Source organism: Hipposideros armiger, unplaced genomic scaffold, assembly GCF_001890085.2.
Source record: "Hipposideros armiger isolate ML-2016 unplaced genomic scaffold, ASM189008v1 scaffold_129, whole genome shotgun sequence".
In the NCBI taxonomy this organism is placed as follows: Eukaryota; Metazoa; Chordata; class Mammalia; order Chiroptera; family Hipposideridae; genus Hipposideros; species Hipposideros armiger.
Window position 1 is genome coordinate 1983685 of NW_017731479.1, and position 14171 is coordinate 1997855.

At 44.0% G+C, this 14171-nt stretch overlaps 1 protein-coding gene across 5 annotated transcripts in view; it reads left to right on the top strand.

Annotated features, from left to right (window-relative positions):
- Nucleotides 1-11029, top strand: part of SIRT4 (sirtuin 4) — a 16434-nt gene extending 5405 nt beyond the window's left edge. For 4 of the 5 annotated variants that reach the window (XM_019649050.1, XM_019649048.1, XM_019649046.1 and 1 more), the window contains 4 exons: nucleotides 2559-3056; nucleotides 5888-6182; nucleotides 6286-6498; nucleotides 8788-11029. In XM_019649050.1, coding sequence (XP_019504595.1) covers nucleotides 2560-3056; nucleotides 5888-6182; nucleotides 6286-6438 — 945 coding nt within the window. In that variant the 5' untranslated portion in view covers nucleotide 2559 and the 3' untranslated portion in view covers nucleotides 6439-6498; nucleotides 8788-11029. Of the gene's footprint in view, nucleotides 1-661; nucleotides 712-2558; nucleotides 3057-5887; nucleotides 6183-6285; nucleotides 6499-8787 lie in introns of all 5 variants that reach the window. The other variant, XM_019649045.1, reaches the window with a different exon arrangement.
- Nucleotides 11030-14171: the final 3142 nt, after the last annotated feature.

The following is a 14171-nucleotide window of genomic DNA, read 5'->3' on the forward strand; positions in this document are numbered from 1 at the left end:
AGTTCTTAACCATCGCGCCACTCGGCCGGCCCTCACCTTCCCTGTTTTAAATAAAGTTTTTTAGAGTCCCTTGTTTGGTTTTTTTGTGTTTTTTTTTTAAAGATTTTATTGGGGAATTGGGGGAGGGGAACAGCATTGGGGAATCGGGGAAGGGGAACAGACAAGTTGTTGTCCTTTTATTCTTCAGTCTAGTTGTGGAGGATGTCGCTTCACTGGCCCATGTTGGTATTGTGATCATTGCACTCTTCCCGGCTGAGGCAGATAGGTCACCAGCCATTGGACGGCTGTTCACAGTGACTCACAGCAGCTCACTATGGCTGCCGGCTGCTCATGCTGGCTGCCGGCTGCTCATGCTGGCTGCCGGCCACTCATGGTAGCTTTATGGCAGCCCACTGCAGCCCCAGTGCATCCTATGCTATCGCCGGCAACTCAGGGCAGCCCAGCTCCAGGTCGAGCTGTTGTTCACCATCTTAGCTGTAGAGGGCGCAGCATCACTGGCCCATATGGGATCCAAACTGGTGACCCTGCTGCTCAGAGCTCGTGCTCCCAAGCCAATTCTTAACCAATGAGCCACTTGGCTGGTCTGAGGGAGGTATACTTTTAAGTTACCTGCCCTTATTAACTTTGTCCATTTAAATTCACATACGTTTTCTCCAAACAGTATCTGACTGCTGATATGGTCCAGATATTGGAGTTTAGTCTTCTTTTAAGGTAAAGCATTCCACATTTTAGCTTCTCTTCAAACTTCTCTATTTCTTTTTTTTCTTCTCGCTTTTCTGATATCTGTTAAGCTTTCAAAATATTCAAAAGATAGAATCATCTTCCTTCATCTCATGGCTTTTGGCATTTCTGCACTACCACCGTCCTGGGCATACTGGGACATCTACAGTCCACACATTCGTCTAAGGAATTATTTTTAAAAAATTTTTTTATTGTGGAGATAGGATAATATAATGAACCCCCATCTATGGACCCATCACCCAGCTTCAATAATTAACAACTCTTGGTTAAACTCGTTCCATTTATATACTCCTATCTACTCTACCACCCTCGTATGATTGTGAAGCAAATCCTTCAAGATATATCATTTCATCCAAATATTTCAGTAGGTAACTGTAGGATGAGGACTTTTTTAAAGTTCACAGTACTATTCGTCATACATTTAAAAATTAGTAGTTTCTTAATATCAAACATCCAGTTAATGTTTAATTTTCCAATTGTCTTATACATGTCATTTTAAAAGTTTGTTTGCATCAGGATCCAAATAAGGCCTAGATATTACAATTGATTGGTCTTTAAATCTCTTTTCATCTATAAATTCCCCTTCATATCTCTGTATCTCTATCTCTTGCAATTTATTGGCTGGAGATACTGATTTGTCTGTCCTGTAGAGTTTCCCATAGTCTGGATTTTGCTGATTGACAAATGGTATCGTAACACATTGCTTTGGGCTCTGTATTTCCTATGATTGTTAATTAGCTTTAGAGACTTGATCAGAGTCAAGTTCAATTTTTTTGCCAAGACATCTTGAGTGGTGCGATGTGCTCTTCCATCAAAAGTCTCCTAATTCTGATCCTTTATTTTTATAATATTAGCAGCTGTTGATGCCCAATGCCTAGATCCTATGTTTGTTTTTCAGCTATAAAAAGGAACAAAGTCCTGATATATTCTCCCTTTCTCCAGTTCCTGGAAACTACTAATCTACTCTCTGTCACTATAGCTTTGTCAATTCTGGGCATTTCATATAAGTGGAATCTTATATTTGCCCTTTTGTTACTGGCTTCTTACACGTATCATAATGGGTTTTTTTTTATGTTTGTTTTAAGTGTGTTTTTCCAGAAGCCATCAGCTCCAAGTCAAGTAGTTGTTTCAATCTAGTTGTGGAGGGCGCATCTAAGTGGCCCATGTGGGGTTTGAACCGGCAACCTTGGTATTATGAGCACTGCTTTCTAACCAACTGAGCTAACAGGCTGCCCCAAACATAATGTTTTCAGTGTTTATCTATATTGTAGCATATATCAGAATTTCATTCATTCTTGTAGCTGAAAAACATTCCATTGTGTGGATAGACCACATTTTGTTTATCCATTTATCAGTTGACGTTCACCTTTGTTTTTAAAAACCAGTTTCTAAAAAAACAAAACAAAACAAACCCCAAGCTCACAGATAAAAGAACAGATTGGTGGTTGCCAGAGGTGGGGTTTGGGAGGTGGGGGAAATGGGTGAAGATGCTCAAAAGGTATAAAATTCCAGTTACGAAATAAGTAAGTCATGGGGATATAATGTACAGCCTGGTGACTAGAATTCATAATACTGTATTGCATATTTGAAAGTTGCTAAGAGAGGAAAACTTAAAAGTCCTTATCACAAGAAAAAAAAATTTTTGTAGCTGTGCTGACAGATGTAACTAGACTTATTGTGGTGATCATTTCACATTATGTACAAACATGGAATCATTATGTTGTACACCTGAAACTAATAAGTTATATGTCCATTATACCTCAGTCAATCAGTCAATCAATCAGTTGGTTTCTCACATGAAGTTTCTTTCTCTCTAGAATGAGGATGAGCTGTGGGTTGACTTTCAGGGCAGCGAAAGGCCTTTGGATGGTGAACCTCAGCCGGCAGTGCTCACATGCATCCATTGGGTTATTTGTGCCACCCAGTCCTCCTGTGGACCCTGAGAAGGTCAAAGAATTACAGCGCTTCATCACCCTTTCCAAGAGACTCCTAGTGATGACGGGGGCAGGAATCTCCACCGAGTCGGGGATCCCAGACTACAGGTCAGAAAAGGTGGGACTTTATGCCCGCACTGACCGGAGGCCCATCCAGCATGGGGACTTTGTACGGAGTGCTCCAATCCGCCAGCGGTACTGGGCGAGAAACTTTGTGGGCTGGCCTCAGTTCTCCTCCCATCAGCCTAACGCTGCACACTGGGCTTTGAGCAACTGGGAGAGACTCGGAAAGCTGCACTGGCTGGTGACCCAAAATGTGGATGCCTTGCACACCAAGGCGGGTAGTCGGCGCCTGACAGAGCTCCACGGATCCATGCACAGGTGCAGGAAGGTCTAAACGGTTTGAACACAGAAATATGTGCTCCATAAGAGCTGGGACCTTGGCCGTCTTGGTCACTGTTGTCTTCGTTAGACCTTGAGAAAGGGATTTGGGAGCAAGTTATTTATTTTGGAGTTGATCCCAGCAAACTTAGGGAGTGGGGAAGTGAAATAGAGAAGGGAGGAAAGCCAAGAAAGGTTACTACTGTGGGCAGCTGGAGCTCCATCCAGGGAGGGGCCCTCTGAATGTCTAGCCCAGGGGTCGGCAAACTTTTGAGACAGAAGAGCCGCCAGGAGTCTGCAAACTGCGGCTCGCGAGCCACATGCGGCTCTTTGGGTACATACATGTGGCTCTGAAGTATAAAATTTAAAATGAAAATAAAACTATCATAGTTTCATTTATAAAATTTTTATAGGATATTATTCACATAATGGTGATTCTGTAAAAATATATTTATGGCTCTCGAATAATTTTTAAATTGTTCTGAGGGACAGGATGGGCTCTTCCAGGGGTCGGCAAACTTTTGAGATGGAACGTACCCAGAGAGCCGCATGTGGCTCGCGAGCCGCAGTTTGCAGACCCCTGGTCTAGAGGATGATTCAGAATTGTCTCACTGAAAGTGAAGGAAGCTGGGGTGTTTATCTACCATCTCCCACCCCTCAGTGGTCAAAGGTCACTCTTGGGGAATTGACTCCCTGACGCTGACCCTGCTCCTCCAGAGAAGGCTTCCTTGGCCACAGGAAGTTGTTTCAAAGAGAACTGTGTGCAGTGGACTCTAGGTGTCCTGAGGGGACGACGAGCAGAGCACTAACAGCCTTTGCTACAAACTGCTGCATCTGGTGCCTAGACACGCAGAACACAGGATAGCCTGGCGTATAGTCAGAATCCAGCAGATATTGATGGAATGAATGCATGTGGCCCTGCCAATAACTTGTAGCTAATTCGAGACTATTTCCTTATCTTGTAAGCCCCAGAGATCCTCCTGCCAATCGTAAAATATTTATTGGGTGTCAGCAACACGTGGTGTGTACTGGTGTGCTACTTGGTGGTGTGGAGGGATCAAAACCAAAATATAAAACATGGTCTACTTTATCCGTGAGAACTTTGTCATTTGTTTGGGGAGACCCAAAAATAACATGTTTAACGACAACTCCACACAATTGTTAACGTGTGCTCCTTGATAGACGTGCTTTACAAGTTTAGAGAAACAGAGATTTAGTAAAGATTGGAGAAATGAGGAAAGCTTTTATGGGTAAGGTGGGGGTTGAGACTGGCTCAGGCTTGCCTAGGCAAAGGAGGGGAAAGAGGGCTTTCTGAATGAAAGGAATTTGTAGAGCCCAGAGTAGTCGGGTCTGGCCTCCAGACTAGTATGAAGTCGGATGTCTGGAAAAGCTAGACCCAACTCATGGATGCATCTGAAAATCACGCAGGGCAATTTGGGTCTGTTGTGAGAGACCAAAGGGGTCTATTAGTGGTTTCTGAGCAAGAAAACAACATGATAAAAATAGCATTTGAGGAAGGCTAGACAGGATTAGAAAGAGCTCAGGGTCAGCCCAAAAGACCCAGACTAAGGTGACATCAGGGGAGCGAGAGTAAATGAGACTATTAATGATGTCTATGGGTCTATTTAAAACGTTTTGGGTTTTTTTTATGATGATGAAAATTTCAAACACCCACAATAGTAAAGAGAATAGTGTAATGAATTCCCCTATACCATCACCCAGATTCAAAAATTTTATGTCAACTTTATCCCTTCTTTACTTACCTCTATTAAATATTTTATAACAAATCCAAGACTTCTTGTCATTTCAGAGGGGGGCTTTTAAGTAAAAATAACAAAAAAAGCAACGTAATTTGATGGTTGACCAGATAAAAAGGAGTAACGAGTTTTTCCAAACGTTTCAGCCCAAGTAACTGGAGAAATGATGGTGATGGTGATGGAGAAGTGGGGGAGGAGTGGTTGAAGACAGAGGGTAAACTTGAACAGACAGTCAAGACTTGGAATTGGACTTGAGCTTGGGAGCAAGAGCAGGAGTGGAGTCTTATGCAGAGGAGGAAACCATTAGCACAGAGGCATTGAGGCAGTGAAAATGGAGTGTCCCCAAGGTTATGAACATAGAAAGAAAACAAGCTGGAGGATTGAGGAGCAGAGGGGGAACCAACTGAACAATCTTTTGTTCTCTCTTTCAATAGCTACGTAGTGGGCACCGTTGTAGATGGTGGGCATAGAGTGGTGGTCAAGAGCAGTGGTGTCTCCAGAGGACAAGACTCAAAGTTCTTGCATTCATGGAGCTCATGTTCTCTTGATTAGATAGGTGACAAGAGAACCAGAAAGTACCGTGTCACAAATGATCAAGGGGAGTGTTTTAAAGAGAGGATGGTGATGGTTAGTGACAATTACAGCCAATGAGGACAGCAGAGAATGGAGGGGAAAACTGGTTTGGGCACTAAGGAAATCATTTGGTAAAGAATTTGCAGTCGTGTTAAGGATAAAAATGAGCTGACCGCAGGTTAAGCAGGGAGCGTGTAGTAAGGAAACGTTGTGTGTGTGTGTGTGTGTGTGTGTGTGTGTGTGTGTGTGTGTGTGTGTGTGTGTGTGTGGAGAGAGAGAGAGAGAACTCATTTCAGAAGGTTGGCAGTGGAAGGAAGCTGAGAAACAGCAGTAGCTAAAGAGGTCATGAGAAGGTGTTCCTAAAATGGGGGAAAAACTGGGGGTGTTAGGACAAGGAAGCGATGATGGAGGGGCTGAAAAATGGTTGGGTGTTTAAACATTTCTGGCCACTTTGTGCCTCCCCAGGACAGACCATTCAGCGGGTCCCCTCTTTGGTTTCAGGGTCCTCTGCTTGCATTGCGGTGAGCAGACCGCCCGCCGGGTGCTGCAGGAGCGCTTTGAAGCCCTGAACCCCACCTGGAGTGCTGAGGCCCAGGGCCTGGCTCCTGATGGTGATGTCTTTCTCACGGAGGAGCAGGTACAGAGCTTTCAGGTCCCATCCTGCGCTCGATGCGGAGGCCCTCTGAAACCAGATGTCGTTTTCTTCGGGGGCACCGTGAACCCTGACAAGGTCGACTTTGTGCACAGGCGCGTCAAAGAAGCCGACTCTCTGTTGGTGGTGGGGTCGTCCTTGCAGGTACTGACTTGCTCAGGCTGGTAACTGCCCCGGAGATGCTTCCTACTTGGTTTATGTCCTCCTGCATCTGGAGGTCTCTTACCTGTGTCTCCTCCTTGTACAGGTGTACTCTGGTTACAGGTTTATCCTCACTGCACGGGAGAAGAAGCTACCAATTGCCATACTGAATATTGGGCCCACACGGTCGGATGACTTGGCGTGCCTGAAACTGGACTCGCGTTGTGGGGAGCTGCTGCCTTTAATAGACCCACGCTGACCACGGTCTGGTGTTCCAGAGCCGGGAGCTGGGACTGTCACTTGTATCCTGCTGCTGAAGGTAAATGCCTTCAGATATCAGATGCCAGTGCCCATTCAACTGAGAACACTGACAAAATCTAGAAGGTGGTTTTTTTGTGTGTTTTTTTTTAGCTGAGCCATCCTGCCACCTGTTGGCAGCTCAGCTCGGGCCGGGCATCAAACCACTGTTGCTCAGAGCTTGCACTCTTTTTTTTTTTTTAAAGATTTTTACTGGGGAATTGGGGGAAGGGGAACAGACAAGTTGCTGTCCTTTTGTTCTTCAGTCTAGTTGTGGAGGACGTTGCTTCACTGGCCCAAGTTGGCACCGTCATTGCGCTCTTCCTGGGTGAGGCAGATCAGTCTCCAGCTTCTGGACGGCCGTTCACGGCGGCTTGAGGGCTGCTCATGCTGGCTGCTGGCTACACATGGTAGCCCATGGCAACCCACTGCAGCAGGGGCTGCAGCCTACACTTTGTCGCCGGCAAAGAGCTTGCACTCTTGAGCGAGCTCTTAACCAACTGAGCCACTTGGCCGGCCCAGAAGGTGGCTTCTTAATGTATGGCCATTCTTAGTGTTCTAATGTCCATTAAGCTATATTGTTTGAAAGAGTATGATTTTCAAATTCCAGGCACATGGCAATTTAAAACAATGTTCTAAAATCTCTGCCATAACTTGTTTCCGTTTCTTAAAAATAACAGCTTTATTGAGGTATAATTCATACACCATAAAGTTCACCCTTCCAAAGTATATAGGTAACTTGTTTTTAGTACATTCACAAAGTTGTACATAACCTGGTTACCACTATCTAATTCCAGAACATTTTCATCACATCAAGAGGAAACCTGTATCCATCAGCAGTCATTCCCCATCCGCCACCCCCACCCCCAAGTTCCTGGCAACAACTAATCTTTCTGTTTCTACCTATTCTAGATATTTCATATAGTAGGTAGCCTTTTGTGCCTGGCTTCTCTGCCTAGCATAATGTTTTCAAGGTTCATCCATATTGTAGCATGTGTCAGTACTTTATTTTAATTTGTGAGTACAACCACTTAGAAATATAAATAGGCTTTACTCAGATTTAATTCACATACCATACAATTTCTTCATGTAACATGTACAATTTGTTTTTAGTATATTCCTAGAAAAGTACAACCACTTTTTTAAATAGACTTTATTTTTTAGAGCAGTTTTAGGTTCACAGAATTGAGCAGAAAAATGGAGAGTCCTCATATGCTTCTTTGCCCCTGTACACGCACACAGTATTTATCATTCACCTACTGAAGGACATCTTGGTTGCTTCCAAGTTTTTGGCAATTTTAAATAAAGCTGTTATAAACATCTTTTGTGCAAGTTTTTGTGTGGACATAAGTTTTCAACTCATTTGGATAAATACCAAGGAGTGAGATTGCTGGATCGTGTGATAAATGTTTCATTTTGTTAGAAACTGCCAAACTGTCTTCCAAAATGGCTGTGCAATTTGCATTCCCACCAGCAATAAGAGTTCCTGTAACAACCACTTTTTAATTGAACTATATGTACAGAGAAGTGCATGTATCATAAGTGGGCAGCTCTTAGGGCCGGCCGACTGGCTCAGTTGATTAAGAGCTCGCTCAGAGTGCGAGCGCTGAGCAACAGGGTCGCCGGTTTGATTCCCGGCCCGAGCTGAGCTGCCGCTGAGCTGCCAATAGGTGGCAGGATGGCTCAGCTAAAAAAAAAAGTGAGCAGCTCTATGAAGACCTACAGCATCTAGATCAAGGAACAGAACATTCAGCATGCAAGAAGTCCCCTTGGGGGGGGGCGGCTGGTTAGCTCAGTTGGCTAGAGCGCAGGCTCATAATACCAAGGTTGCCGATTCGATCCCCACATGGGCCACTGAGTTGTGCCCTCCACAACTAGATTGAAACAACTACTTGACTTGGAGCTGATGGGTCCTGGAAAAACACACTGTTCCCAATAAAATTAGAAGAAGAAAAAAAAGAAGTCCCCTTGGCACAACTACTTTTTAACTAGTTTCTTATTACTAGAATAATACATATTTATTGTAGAACGTTTAAATGATACAGATAAGTAAAAAGAATATAATACAAATTAACCAAAATCCCACCACTGAGATAACCAAAGTGTAATGTTCTGGTATAACTAAATCTGTTTTTACAAAAATTGAGCCATACTATTTCATTACATCCTATTTCACTCAACAATATATAGTGGCCATATTTACATGTCCTAAATGCTATATTTGTTTGAATGGTAGGTTGATGTTCCCAATTTTTCCTCCCCACCCAACTCTCTGCTTATTTTGGCATTAACTCGTTTCATTTCTTTTCAGATCCCTAAGGATTCCATCCCTTCTTCCTCTATGGAAGCTCACGGAGTGCAGCCTGTAGAGGGCAGCAAACCAACGTTTCTTTGCCAGCCCATCTGTGAACGGCAGGTTTCAAAGCCAAGGAGTTAAGATCTTCAGGCTGATGAGATTTGTCCTTGAAGAAAGACTTGTTTCAAAGCAGCAGCTTCTCCTGATAGGAAAAGTGCTTTCACTTCCTTTTTATCTCACCGGCAGAAGAAATAGCCCAGGAAATATGGAGGCTGGAATGGTCTCTAGAGTGCTAACCTAGGGATCTCACTAATGTGGGAGGTAAGGGGAGAAGGAAGTGACTTCATTTATAATTCCAAATAGTTAAATGTCTTTCACTGAACTGGTGTAATATATTTTTTTGAAAAGATGAACAATGCTATGAATGAATTTATTAACCAAGAAATTAAGGGAATCATTTTTTAAATAGCTCACCATGTATGTGGGCAGTATGTTTCTATTTTTTAATCAGCTAAAAGCAAATGGGGCTTTATGACATGGTTCTCTAAGGGTTTCTGCCAGAATGAGACACCTGCCTTGAACCTGGTCTGTAGAGAGGAAACAGTGAATTCCCAAGTGGGATCTTAAATTGATTTGTTTCTGCTGAGAGAAGCAGCAAGACTTGTTTGATTACTGTGTTAGCCAGGAAGAATCACTGTACCAGGCTAAAGCTTTCTGTACAATCTCATCAAAAGGTGAAGCGGATGAAAGAATCACAGCCTATTCCGGGGTAGTCTTTTGTCTACAAGTAGGGCAAGCAATAAATGTTCATCCTGCAGCTGCCTAGGAAGCACATTTCAGTTAACTGGGATAACCCACGATCTTGAAAACACAAAGACTTCTTTTTCACCTCTACAACTGTAGGTTTGCTCACAGCCAAAAACCTTGCTCATAAGGTTGTTGGAAATCTCATGCCAATTGTTTTGCAGACGGAGATCCTAAGGTGCTTTGGGCCGAGCTGGATTTACTCAGTCATCCAGAGTCGGTAACAATAATTGTATTCAAATCTGGGTCTTTTGAATCTCGAGCCATTCTCATCCACAAATCTCACAAATGGTTACTGACAACACTATAGATGAAGGTACTAAGGTTCCAAAGATAAAACCTCTTTCCCTCAAGTGGCTCACGGGGGATGTGCTATTTCTCCCCCGCTTATTCTCTACCAGCAAATGTCACCGAGCCATGCATGGAATGACAGGATGAGAGAAAATTTAGCCCATCCCACCTTCATTTTTGAGGAAACTAAGATCCAGATTTACCTAAGGCCACAGTCCATAGTTTCAGAGCCAGGTCTGGAATCCAAGTAGATTTTCCTCCCAGTTCTTTTCTTTTTACACAACAATGCTTCTCATATGTCTGAAGATTATGGTTAGAAAGAAGTCAGCCTGAAGTAGCAGCAGAAGCTAGCAGTACACCTGGCCAAGGAGACCAGGAATGGTTAATGTGGTGGGCAGTAGAGAGATTAGGTTGCCAGGGAGAGAAGGCAGGCTGTTTCATCACCTAATGCTGGCACAATTCACGAAACCAAGTCTTGAGGGCCTTAGGAATGTTCCTTTTGTTCATATTTCCACCTGAGATAGAATTCTTTCCAAAAAAATTTGTTTCAGGAGGAACGTGGTATTTCCTGAAGCTGTTTCTCATGTCTCCTTACTTTACACCTTTAGCTTTCCACCAGCATGGCAGTTCCTAACCCACTGAGTGCCCTCGGTTTGAATAACATCTACAAGCAGGCGTTACCGGATTGTCACTACCCTGCTTACATGGGTCTAATGGCGTAAGCTGAGTTTTGGGCGTAACTTTTGGTCATCCTCTTCCTCAGGTGCTTCCACAATTCTGCTCTGCTATCACAGTTTCAGTAAGTAGGCGTTACAAAGGCTAACGGGTACATAAGACTTGAAACCTCCTTCCCACTAACTCCTATTTTCTTTCTTCTGCTGTCATAAATTGAATATCCTTCTCTCACCTCTCCCTTAAATAATAGCATTTAGTGAGCACACAATACCCAAAGCAGCTTGTGAAGCATTTTACAACACATTAGCTCAATAAGAATTAACCCCGCAAGAGATGCTTGGGCGTGCATAAAGGTCAGTCTTCAGTGAATGCTGAACTTTTCCTAAGAGGATCAAAGGAAGGACCAATAAGAAATTCAACACTGGGGCGGCTGGTTAGCTCAGGTGGTTAGAGCGCAGTGCTCGTAACACCAAGGTTGCTGGTTTCATCTCCACATGGGCCACTGAGCTGCGCCCTCCACAACTAGGTTGAAACAACTACTTGACTTGGAGCTGACGGGTCCTGGAAAAACACACTGCTCCTCAATTAAAAAAGAAAGAAATTCAATACTCCTAGGCCAGGTGACCATGACCAGCTGTCCCAGATTGCCCAGTACTAAGGGGTTTCCTGAGATGCAGGACTTTTCAGTGCTAAATAAAATCAAGAGTTGGTCACCCTGCTCCTGGGAATAGCAGAGGTTGCCACCAGATATAGTTAATTCCAGATATATTATCCTTCTTGAGATTCAAGATGGTGCTCTAAGATGCAGATTTTTACTTCTTTTTCTCACAAAACAAATTCTACTTCATGAAGAAAAAAATTAAAACTCATCCAAGAAATAAAACTGGGTTTTTTTCCCCCTCTTAATTTATTAGAACAGGAATATGGCATGGAATTGAAACTCTCAGGGTACAGACAGACTTGGATTTCCATCCATTTCTTGCTACTTACTAGTTAGGTGAACTTGGGCAAGTTGTTTTATCTTCAGTCTTTTCTATAAATGAGGATAGTAGCTACCTCATTGGACTGTTATGAAGATTAAACAAGGTAACCATGCATGTGAAGCTCACAGCAATGCCTAGCACACAGTAATGAAATGTCAGCCATTATAACTAGGGTACAGGAGGAGAGTGGGATGGTGGGAAAGGAAGCCACCATATCTGCCCAACCTTTGTGCCCTATTTACTCTTTTAACTAGATTCACAGGAGTCTTCCCCAGAGCCACATTTCTTTTTGTGTACCTGTTTGTCTTTTTAAGCCTTTCTAAAGAAAATAAAGTGAATAGCCTTCCTTCTCCTTTCCCTTGGGAAAATAGTCTTTATTAAACATTTACTACAGAAGCAGCACTGTACGATGCATTTTACAATGCATTGATTCACCTAATTCCCACAACCAACCTTATGATCTGCGTACCGTTATTTCTTTTGAAAGGATCCTGAAGCTCATGTAACTTGCCCACATGTCTCCTAGGGTGATCAGGCCAGTAATCAAACCTGGTTCGTCCAGTTCTGAGCTCCCTCTCTCGTTAATGCTGCAGAAACCCGGTGGGGTAACTGAGCAACTGTACTTTGGGAGGGAAGAAAGGCAAGGCTCAAGAAACTTCCACAAGTGACCCAAGCTAGGCCTGTAAGATGAACAGGTAGGCATTCACCAGGCGGGAAACAGGAAGCATCCCAAACGCAGGGAACAACAAACGCAAAAGCATGAAGGTCAGACCTGCAAATCCCTTCACCATTTTTTTTTCCTCTTGAAAGTGGGGGGTGGGATTCAGGGGACTTGGGACCACCCAAAGGCCCTTTGCTCCGCCCAAAATTCACTCGCCTCTCTCCTTGGCCTTTCTTCCTTCTCTTCCCCACTTTGATTCCCAACACCCCACTTTCCAGGCCCCCTCTGGCCCTCCCCGGTCCCCGGAATAAAAGCTATGGAGTTACCAACCGGAAACTGGCAGGGGGAGCTGGGGGAAAAGGAGCGTGTGCGCAGCGGGTGAGAGACCCGGAGAGGGGTGAACACGGCCGGAAACATCACACCCGTGGGTGTTCGCCACCTTTTCTTTTTTTTTTTTTTAAGTGGTTAAAAAGCAGTTTATTAAAAGAAAAAGTACATTTCAAAGAAGGAAAAGTGGGCCTGAGCAGTAGAGTGGCTCGAGGGCCATTATTGGAAGAGAAAGTACACTCCAAAGAGTTTGGAGCGGGAAGAGCACAAGGAGCTCAAAAGGCCTATCGCCACCTTTTCACACTCCACCTGCCCACACTGTCCCACGGGGTTCTCCCTCAGGAAAAGAGCGCACCACGTGCGCACCTCCGTGGGCCGCCACCTCAGGCAAACATTACCAACCACTGCGCCTGCGCTGGCTGGGGCCTACGCCCAGGAGAGGCGGGGCCTGAGTCTGGGTGGAGCTGAGGTAGGGCCAGGAGCTGTTCACCAATAGAAAAGAGGTATAGGGGACCACGTGCTCACAAGATACCCAATCACATTTTGTTACTTCGAATTCCCTCTAGCCCTGGAGTGTGGCCGGCGGATTGACAGGGTTGGGCACGGAGGATCACCTGATCCCAAAAGGTAAATACGGCCACGTGGGTTTTTTCCGCGACTGCCGCAAACCATTGTGCCACACTGCATCTTCATTAAACCATCATTTAATGAGCGTGTGAGATGTGCTAAGTACTGTGGAGATACTGTGGTTGCTAGGATATAATCCAAACTCTCAGTCCAGTTTATTTATTTATTCATTTTAATTATCCCACCCACTGTTCTAGTGTTTCCCATGTTCCGTTTCCTGTAATGAGAACCGCAGATGCTCATTAAAAGATTGTTAAAGGAGTTTGTTCTCTCTCTTCCCCCAAACCCTTGGGATAATGAAAAAGAGGAAGGTTTCTACGTCAGAGGATATTTTTAGAGCCCAGCTTCAGTACTCGGGTGACTGTTCTCTTTCTGTTGTTTATCATCCGGGGGAAAAAATGGGAATCAGCAACAGTTTAAAAAAAAAAATCTTACCTTTCTTCCGTCCAAACAAGGGCTTGCAGTTTCTTTTCTTTGAAGAAAGACGTTTATGACCTTGACAGTTCGTGGGAAGCTGAGGCCAGGTCTAATTTAATGTTTTCATCCCTTGCAATCCTACTGTAACACATTATGAACAGAATGGCCCTCAATCTAAGTTTGTTGAATTTGAAACTAGTCCCGTTCTTTCCTAAGCGCTAATGACCAAACACTTCATTCAGCTTTTAGCAATTATTTATTGAGTGCCCCCTGTGTGTCAAGTACAGTACTAGGAAGGTAGGGATACAAAAATGATTAAGACACCTCCCTCACTATGCCTTCAGCAAGTTCGCAGTGTGATGGCACTTTTCCTCTAAATTGTCCATATTTGGGTTTCATATTTGGGTCACCTACGAGTGGGTGACCTTTGATAAATCACTTGCCTCTTTGAGTGGGTTTCCTCATCTGTAAAATGAGGAAGTAATAATACCTACAACTATAGCACTGTTGTGAGGATGAGGACGTAATTTTTCAAAATGCTTGGCACAGTCTAGACCAGGGGTTGGCAAACTTTTGAGACGGAAGAGCCGCCAGGGGTCAGCAAACTGCGGCTC